Here is a 10330-nt window from a genome sequence, read left to right as displayed (position 1 = left end):
TGAGAGTGTGAAAGAGAGAGAAAGAGATAGGCAGAGAGAGAGAGACAGACAGAGAGAGAGGGAGAGAGACAGACGGAGAGAGAGAAACAGAGAGAGAGAGAGAGGGAGAGAGACAGACGGACAGAGAGAGAGAACTTTTTAGAACCTGCATGCCAAGTTGTCCACCTGATATCCTGTTGTTCTCATTTTCTGATGACGGGGAGGATGAACATAATGGAGAGAAATGGAGGAGAGGAAGTAGTGGACGGGTGGCAATGACTGAGTCCAACAACTGTGTTGTTGGAGAGTTGGGTCAATCCTTACTGCAGAGTAATGACTGTGCCAGGCCCATCTCAAGCATCACCTCTGGCATCTGTAACGTATGCTGTCAAGCATGGGGTCTTTGTTGTTAATGCCACCTATCAAGGGATTTCCAAGCATGTATCTACATAAAATCTCTGAAAGAACTGTAAATAACCTTAACTTTCTAGAGTTGTCAAGAGAGATGAGAACAAGTATTCAGGGGAAAGAGAAATTTCAGGGAATTGTTCAGGCAAGAGGGAAGGAAGGTGAGAGGATGGGAGGGGAGGACAGAGGAAGGAAGGAGAAGTCAGAGGAGGAAAAGACAGCCTAGAGGTAGGAAGGGAAGGTCAAGTCCACTCACCTCAACTTTCAGTCCTGCCTGGAAACTGATTCCATCGGGAATAGTTGTCTGAAACTCAGCAATGGTGTAATACTCCTCTTCCACTTGGGGTGGGATAGGGGGTTTTGGCAGGTTCAAACCTCGAGGCTGATAGAATTAAACATAAAACTAACTTTTGTTAGTGTATCACTAAAAAGTTTAAACACAACAGGTAATTTTGTGGGATTCAATTAAAATGTGACCTGGCTCTAAAGAGACATGTTGCATTTTTGATCTTATAAGTGAATCAGAAGCTTTGCAGCTGAGGGTTATGTGGGGGAAATGTGGAAAGCTAAGGAAACTCCAGAGTTATACTGATTTAAAGAGAAAAAAGGAATTAGAAAATTTTGTATTAGCTTGGAGGCAACAATTAGAAAACGAAAAGAGGAAGCTAGTATGGTATTCGAGAATCTTTCTGCCCAAGGTTTGGTTTCTGTTCATCTTGAGGGCTACAACTTTACATATTTTATCCTTTGGAAAAGGGACCTAGCCTAAAAGTCAAAGGTGTATCTTTGTCTCGATTCTGACTTTGTCACTAATATCCTGTGTGACCTTAGGAAAATCACTTATAGTCTCTAAATCTGCTTCCTAATATGTCAAGCAGGATAATAATATCTACTATGCCTAGTATGGGTATTGTTGGAACTGTTTTGAGAACCAAACGAGATAATGCCTGTGAAGATGCTTTGTTGAATATAAAAACTATATGTTAAGTATAAAGGATTGCCCTTTAACTCAAGCCTTTCAAATAAGGGCCTGGTTCCCCAGAGCAAGTTACTTACTATGGTCATGTCTCGTCGAGGAGGGGGTCTCTGCCTCATCTTTGGAGATCCTGTGGAGAAATATGGTCTTATTGTACTCCATTTCAAGAGGCAGTAACCCACAATTCAACACCTATTTATTGCACACTAACTAGGCACAACACACAGAGAGAGGGAAAGTATAAAGTTTAAAAAAAAAACCCAAAGAAAAAAGAAAGAAAACAAGGCTGCTGACAATGGCAAAATAAGATGTACACACAATTATGATGCCAACTAGAGTGTGAAAATATCTTAAATTGTTCAGAATTTTAGGTTAAAAACTCCAATTAGGGGAAGAATCAACAGCCTCCTGTAAGATCACCCGTACCCTTCCCTTAAACTTTCTTAGCTCAGGTTCAGACTGCTCTACCAACACTGCTTTTCCCTAAAATGAAATAAATCGCTAGACTTTGTCTATTCTGAAATGAAAGAGACTTCTGGAATTCCCAGTACAACAGCAAAGGAAAAGCTGTAGAAAGGAGAGGGAAAAGATACATTCCTACTATGTTTGAGAGGAGGAGAATCTACTGGTCTCAGGGGGTGAAAGGCCTCACCTTTTCCTTATGAACACCAAGCTTCAGAGCCTACATTGTCAGGGACCATTGGAGACTGGTGGTATGGAGCAGATTTTTACTGAAGACTCCTCTCCGAGGAGGTGAGACTAGAGAGCATTGCCTAGCAATGTCCTGAATGGGTGCTACGGTGTATATAAGGTAAAACTTCAGGGAAGTTAAATTTAAATTTAAAATTTAATTGGAAGGGAGGAGAGAATACCATGCTTCCATACCTGCCTCTAGGCAAGTCACTTACCCTGACTAGGCCTCAGTTTCCTCACACGGGGAAGCTACAGGGAGGTAGGTACTATAGTGGAGAAATCCTTAGGAAGAACTGAGGCCAAATCTGCGCGACCCTGGGGAAAATCCCTTCTTTTCTTTGGTTCGGTTTCCTATAACAGCATCAACTTTATAGAGTTAATGTGAGGATCCAATGAGACAATATATGTTAAGTACTTGGTAATCTTCTTCCTTTTCTTCTCCTCTACCTCTTCTTCTTCTTCTTTTATTTTCTCCTTCTCCTTCTCCACCTCTTCTTCTTTTCTTTTCCTTTTCTTCCTCTTCCTCTTCCTTCTCCTACTCTATTGTCTCTTCTTTCTTTTCCTTTTCTTCCTCCTCCACTTTCTCCTCCTCCTCCTCCTCCTTCTCCCTTCTAAAAGGCCTCAGAGGTCTGTTCAGCTCTAGGTCCATGATCCAACATCCCAATCTTAACATTAATAAATCCTGTGCTCTGACCTCCAACATTCTGAGGTAGATTACTTTTCCTGCATCCTTCTCCCCCTCCCTCATCCTTAGCCCTGATCAGTATAGCCAAAGATCTAGGACAACAAAGTGCTTTCTCTGCTTAGTACAGCCAGACTGGAATGGAATACCGGTCATGGCTATGGGGGGAAAGGGGAATCCTCAGTGGTTAAAAGTCAGAGGTTTAATCAAAAAGTCAGCAAGTATATATGCCAAACACTGTGCTAGGTGTAGGGAAAACAAAGATAAAAATTAAACAGCCCCTGCCCTCGCTGGGCTTACATTCAATTGGATATAAGAATTTTGCATAAATAGGGCCAGGAAATGGTGATCAAGAACATAAAAACATAAGTAAATGGGAAGAGGGAAATAATCCGTCAGGGATGGAGGTATTGCCAAATGGAGCCAGTACACATCCTAGTAAGGTGATGGCCTTGGTTTAAACTAAGAGATTTTTTTTTTTTTAACCCAACAATACAATAACCTGCAGAAATACTTAAGTGAAACTAACTAGGGCAAAGGAGGAACCTTTCTTCTCTAATGGTTGCAAGTCCTTTCCCTAACTAAATCCTCTCTTCATAAAGCACACAGAAATTTTTAGATGTGGTCGCTGAAAGGGCAGTGAAATTAGCAGAAAACAGGAAACTAGGATTTAAATTCTGGTTCTGACACTAACCAGTGACCTCTCAAAATCTCAGTTTTCTTATCTGAAAAATGGGGATAATGATATTAATAGGGTTGTGAGGTTTAAATAAGATAAGGCCTATGAAAGTACTCAGAAAAGCATTAAACATTACGCAAGTGCAAATTATTATTATTAGAATGAACTGAACACATGACAAACGTTCTCTTTATCCTGCTGGCAATCCACTTACTTTGCTTGATGTCACCATCTAGGCCTGTGCGGTTATCAAACCTCCCATCTCTCTGGTTGTTGAGTACATCCTTCTCTCTGCCTGCTGAGTTTTGCTGCCGGGAAATGCCATCCACATCGACAGTGCATGTATGCGCTGGTGACCCAGAGCTTAGCTTCTGAGCGAATAGCTCTCCACTGCCTTTTTTCAGGTAGGAGGCAGGAGCCCAGCCCTCTTTACCTTGAAACCTAGGGAAATAAATATCTTCAGTAAGCTCACATCATACTTTCCCTGTGCTTAAGGGGAAGCTTCTCCAACCTTCTAAATTCACCTCAAATCCTAATGGCTAAAAGCCTGAAAGGATAAATTAACTCAATGAATATAAAGAGGCGATAATAAGAGAATAATATATAATTTAAACACAATAAATACACTAATAAATAATGAGATGATAATAAGAGAATAAGAGGCAATAGTCACTATGAACCGGGAGAAAAACCATTACTGCTTAGAAGATGCCTAATAGAGCATAAAAAAGGGACATGGATCTTAAAGGCAAAAGATATTGGTTCAAGTTCCAATCATTCCACCATATGACCTGCATGCCCTGAATGATCTCAGATAAATAATTTAGTTTCTCTATGATGGAATTTCCTCCCCTGTAAAATGAATATGATAATACTCAACTTTCCAATTCAAAGGGCTGTTTTAAGGATCAAATTAGGAAACATATATAATGTTTTGGAAATTGTAAAGTGCTATAAAAACATGAGCTATAGTTATTATCACTATTACATGTACTTGTAGGAAAGACAAGGCCTGAAGCAAGGCATGTGACAGGGCTCCCAGTTTGGTTCCATTTCATTAAGCTATGAAGGGTTTGAGGTCCTCAGAAATCAGCCTGCTGACTTAACAAAGCCAAATACAAACTGAACAACTGTTTGACTCACTCTGTTACAGAGGTCAATCCAGTCCCTGTAACTGCTGCACACAGAAAGTCACTGTAGGCCTTCCAAATGGCAACCCAATAAATTTGGAGGTGAAGACATGGAATTGATACCATTTGCCCAAGGTCCTTCTACAAGTAAAGATGATTTGTTTAGACTCAGAAGCAGACAACATCTCAGACTAAAAACTCAGTTGTGTTTTGAGATGTTTAAAAGAAAAAAAAAAGAAGCCTTTAAAAAACTGGAAGCAGATCAAGAAGAAGATAAAAACATATTGTGTTGAGAATATCTATTCATTTTAAATAGGTGAATAGAGGAAAAGGGCCCAAGGACTATTCCTTTGAGTAGAAAAATGTACTCAAAGGATTTTGTTTTTGCTCTGGACTAAAGGAATCGCAGGCTACCATGGGATTTCATGTTATAAAATGCCAAGTGACACCTTTTGAAGAGAAGTCATACATAGAGAGGCACTGAAGTTCTCTTAGTAGCCAATTACCTGAATCGTGGGCAGAATGTCTTGAAAGAGATAAAGTCTCTGAAGAACCAACCTGCAAACCTAGACCTGTAGGAGTAACAGCAAAACTCACAGCCTCCCTCTCTCAACCTTCCCAAACTCTATCCCAACCCCCAAGGCCACTGCTGATTAATTCCAAAAGATTTGGCTTGAGCCAGTTTTATTAAGAGGACAAACCAAATTACTACTCAAGCACTATATTTTGCTTACCAGCATAACCCTAGCCCATACTGAGCTCTTCCTGTCCCAAAAACACTAGTCAAAGCTACCATCATAGTGCAAGTTCTGGAAAGTAAATTTTTTTTTTTAATAGCTGAGCTGTAAAAGCTTTTATTTATAACTTTTTTTTAACTATGCCTTCTGGATGCCTACACCCAATTATCATTTTTTTCCAGTCAGACTTCATTTTTTAAGGATATTAAAAGTTGTAAGGTTTATTGTATACCTCAACAAATTTAATAATTTTACTTTGTACCAGATAATTTATATAACACTATATAATACACATATACAAACTAAATGATTTTGAGGTGGGGTTGTATGGTCACTAGGAGCTAGGGGATCAGGAAAAGTCTCATATAGAAAGAGGTGTCTTCTAATATTCTTTTGTGCAAGGGCAGACTTCTTTAGCCTTGACAAGGGTACCAATCAATGCCCTTCTCAGCCGTTGCTAGGCACAAACAAGGAAGAAAGGAAACAAGCGAGTGGAAGAAGAAATGGAGTAACAGATTTGCAGAAGAGGAAGCAAGAAAGATTAAAGTAAGAAAAGGGGGGAGCAGGGAGAAGAGAAAGAAGTGGTGGAATGAAGTATTAATATGTCAGCCAACAAGTGCCCATGTGCTCAGTACAGTGCAAGACCCATGTTACACTAACTGCTACTGATATCCCAGGGCTCTGATGTAATAGGTTGGCTCTCTTGACCCAGTCCCAGCTGTAGAGATGCTGCATTTTTCCTGTCTAGCCTGGGCTCTGGGTGTCAGGTCAGGTCAAAGAAAATCAAGGCCTCCTCTCCTTCATGCCCAAATACGCCTTAAAGCTACATGGGTGTCTCCATTCCTGAGTAACCACTTAGGTATAAGAATGTGGTACTACTCTGTGGTAAGCATCTGATGCTATCCAACACCTACTTAGACACTGCGCACAATCCCTATAGAGAAGCCAAATAGTAGGAAAACATGAAAGGAAGTCAAACAATAGAAGAACTTCCAAGCTTTGTGGGTAAAACCACTTGTCACATCAGTCATTCTGCTAATGATCTTCTCTATCAGGGAACAAACAAATAACTGGGCAGCATAGATTATCTGCTGCACCTCAGGAAGCCATGTGAAAAAAGGGGGGAGTCTGCATAATACAGATGATTGGCCAGTGGCCCAAGAATCAGAGGAATGAAGTGGTCTTAATGTTAAAAGGGCTAATGGCCAAAGAGGGGAAAATAGCTCTGGTTCAGAGGGATTTACAGGTGAATTCTAGCAAACTTCTAAAGAGAATTTATACTACACAAACTATTTTCAAAAACTGAAAAAAAAAACACTTCACCAAACTCTTTTTATGAGATTAATGTAGCCTTAAAACTTAAACACTGTAAAAAAAAAAAAAGAAAGGAAGAAAACTATAGATTAATATCATTAATGGACATTGATGAAAAATTTTAAATAAAATCTAGGCCAAAAAGGGGGGTGGGGGGTTGACTGGATACCATTAATTTTTCTGATAATGAATGAATAAAAAAGCATTTATTAAGTGCTCACTATGTGTCAGATACTATGCTAAATACTAGGGATACAAAAAGAAAAGGATGATAATTCTTGCTCTCAATGAGTTTGCACTCCAATTAGATCAAGACAACACATGAGGGGGAATGGAAAAGCCTGGAAATCACCGTGGAGTCCTTTGGATGTACTGGAGTATGGGCCTCTCAGGGTGGGAAGTCTTAAGGGGTTTTCCCTCTCTCCTCCTCGCCCCCCACTCTGGTCTGTGCTGCATTGGCAAACAGGGAGTAGGCCTAGGGGTCAAAGTGGAGCAGGGATTCTGAGATCCCTGTGGAAGGGGTGGGATTAGTATACTGCAGGAGAGGAAAAGGGGAAGGAGCATCGTCAGGAAGGTTGGGGTGAAGTCTAATTGACCTGGGCTGGGGAAGGGGGAGGGTGGTGCCACTTGATACCACCTCTAATACCTAATGGATTCTGGGTTGGCCTGAGATAGGGGAAAGACAACCTACTTTGTGCTAGCTCTAGGTGCAGCCCTCAAAAGCAATGTTTTTGTATGGTGGGGGAGAATTCTTTATGGAACAATTATCACTTCTGAGAAAAACATTTTCCCTTGCTTAGTCCTCCAACTTTTTCTCTCCTACGCCTAGTCAGAGCTCTGGGTAAGGAAGGGCTTTAACTTTTGGGATGATAACATGTCTCCTCCTAGCACAATGACGCACGGCAATATTGCTGAAGTTGAGATCTAGAGTCAGGGATGGCCTAGGAGTCAGGAAATCTTGGTGCCGTAGCTATCTTGCTTTGTAACTCTGGGAAAGTCATTTGACTTTAAGGGTCTTAGTTTCCCCATCTGTAAAAAGGGAATGATAACTGTCCCACCTACTTCACATTGTTGTTATGAGAGAATGAGCTAATATACATGAAGATATTCCGTAAAGCAGAGTACTATATGAATTCAACAATAGTAATACTAATAACGTTATTATTAGGCTCTGAGAGACAGAGACCAAGGCAATAGGCACCTGCCCTTGAGATGCTAATAGTCTGAAGGGAGAGCCTAGCATCAAGCAAAGCAACTCATTGTAAGGAAAAGTACAGGGGTTGTGGTAGTGGCATAACAGAGAAATAAACCCTTCTTCCATGTGAATGGTGGTAGCGCAGAATAATGGTGGAGCCAGAGAGACCACCTCTTATATACTTACTAGCTGTGTGTCCCTGGTCAAGTCACTTAACCTCAACGGGCCTAGGCAACTCTCTTTGACTTATCTACTAAGTCATATGTGATTTTCAATCTGAATCAGTAGAAGGAATTTGCACACTGGGATGCCTGCATACTGATAAAAATCATAGGCCTTTTGTATATTTGCATATTCACATGTACAGGGGATTTGTGGCTATGCTTATGCTGTGTCCCCTACTTGCAGTGGTGTTGAAAATCAATGGCATGGAATACTATTGTGCTATAAGAAATGATGAGCAGGATCTCAGAAAAACCTGGAAAGACTTACATGAACTGATGCAAAGTGAAATGAGTAGAACTAGAAGAACACTACATAGTAACAGCAATATTGTAAGATGATCAGCAGTGAATGACTTTGCTGTTCTCAGCAATACAATGACTCAAGATAACTCTGAAGGATTTATAATGAAAAATGTTATCCATCCCCAGAGAAAGAACTGATGGTGTCTGAGTACAGATCAAAGCATACTTTTTATATTTTATTTTTCTTTAGTTTTTTTTTTTGGTCTATGGTCTCTTTTACAATATGACTAATATGGAAATACGTTTTGCATGATGACACACGTATAACATCCAATTGCTTGTCTTCTCAATGAGGGAGGGTGGGAAGGGAGGAAAAGAGAATTTGGAACTCAAAATTTTAAAAACAAATGTTAAAAGTTGTTTTTACATATAATTGGGGAAAATAAAATACTAAAACAAACAAACAAAAGAAAATAAACGGCGGTTTCCAATGTAATTGCCATTTGTCGGAAATATCTACAGTCAGAGTCCAGGATTTCTTCTAATTCCTCTTAAGCGGCGGTTGTGTATGCTTGAAGATGAGATTGTCTATTACAGGCTTACAAGAAAGAATATGATTAAGGAGAGAAGCATATAAAAGATACTTCCTTTCAGGAGTCAGGTCTCAAAGATGTCAGTGACATCATCATGAAAGTTTCACCCCCAAAGGTCATCACATAGAGAGTCATTGTAGTGTCATTCAGTATAAGAAATCCAAATCATCCCCTCTCTAAGGCCATAGGGGAGATAGGGAAGAATACCTGATCTTCCACCAGCCCTCTAGGTTTTTCTGGATAACTTCCACCATGGCTCCTCTTTCCAAGTTAATTTCATCCTGGTCTCGAGCAGTATATGGGTAAATGACGGTGTATTTCTCCTCTGTTAGGAACAAAGTATGACATTAGAATTGGCTCAGCCCAAAGAGTCATTGAGGAAAGTCAGTTGTCATATAGCAGGTTTCTTAAAAAAGTCCCCTTTCTTCCCCATAAGATCAAAAAACCTTCCTTCAGAAACTGTTCAAGCCCCAATTAAAACTGGATAGCTCATTTTAATCTTGTAATATGTCCCTTATTTTTCCACCCAGCATTGGAGAGAACAAGAGGCAGATGCCCCAAATTTATCTGAAGCCCCCTTTAGTTCTGTACTCTAGTCCTCAAGTGTTTGGGGGCCCTATGAGGATTGCTAACATCCTGGCCAGTTAGAATCCCATGAATCATCCTTTTAGATCTACTACCAGGCCTTAACTGAAGGTGGGGCAGTCTCCAAGCAGTTGGAGCCCATCCAGGATAGGAAGGGTTAATGCTTCACATGGCTATGACAATCTTCCGTTTAGATTTGGCAACCTGGCCGCCTGTAGTGTTGAGGGATTAGATCCATTTGGCAGCAGATGGTCTGAGGATGAGATCATTACCAGTCAAAGACAGCTAGAAGTTTCATTAATATAGTCAGGAGAAGAAAACAAATGTAAATAGGTAGCTCCTTCCTTTCCCCAAAGTTGCTTTCAGACCTTCTACTTAATTCCTCTCAGAAAAGTTAAATCCAGATGTTTCCCTCCCACAGTAAAACCCTGAGGTCTCTGGCCATCAAGCAGAGGGGCTTTGTTCCTTCAGAATCATCCAGATTCAGGACATTGACTGCAGAAAGCAAGGGAATGGACGCTTGGCTTTCAGCTGTTCAAAAGCACTCATGCCTAGGGTGAAGGGTTAAGAGAAAGAGCACCATTGGAAACGGCCTTGGGGTGTTCCCCCATGCTCAACACCCAACTCCAAAAGAAGCAACAGGCAAGCTAAGAGGGAAGGAGTGAGTGCCTTCCTGCACTGGCAACCTTTCTGTCTCCAAGAGAATTTCCTTTCTTTCTCAGTGAAGGCTAAGGCTGGCTAAGTCAGCGTGTAAATTCTTCCTCTCCTCCACTCTTTTGTCTGTCTCCTGTCTCTCCCTCCCTCCTTTCTTTCTCTCTCTCTCTCCTTCCCTCCCTCCCTCTCTCTCTCCTTCCCTCCCTCTCTCTCTCCTTCCCTCCCTCTCTCTCTCCTT

The 10330-nt window shown here is 40.8% G+C and overlaps 1 protein-coding gene across 1 annotated transcript in view; it reads right to left on the bottom strand.

Annotated features, from left to right (window-relative positions):
• The window catches only part of SH3PXD2B (SH3 and PX domains 2B), a 124746-nt gene that overhangs the window by 13546 nt on the left and 100870 nt on the right, over window positions 1–10330 (bottom strand). Inside the window, exons 9-12 of the mRNA XM_027841761.1 lie at window positions 9061–9178; window positions 3632–3858; window positions 1444–1493; window positions 644–769 (exon numbers count right to left, since the gene is read on the bottom strand). Coding sequence (XP_027697562.1) covers window positions 644–769; window positions 1444–1493; window positions 3632–3858; window positions 9061–9178 — 521 coding nt within the window. The remainder of the gene's footprint in view (window positions 1–643; window positions 770–1443; window positions 1494–3631; window positions 3859–9060; window positions 9179–10330) is intronic.

The sequence above is a fragment of the Vombatus ursinus genome, unplaced genomic scaffold, assembly GCF_900497805.2.
Source record: "Vombatus ursinus unplaced genomic scaffold, bare-nosed wombat genome assembly UNPS02014863.1, whole genome shotgun sequence".
Classification (NCBI taxonomy): Eukaryota; Metazoa; Chordata; class Mammalia; order Diprotodontia; family Vombatidae; genus Vombatus; species Vombatus ursinus.
This window is presented reverse-complemented; position numbering and strand designations above follow the sequence as displayed.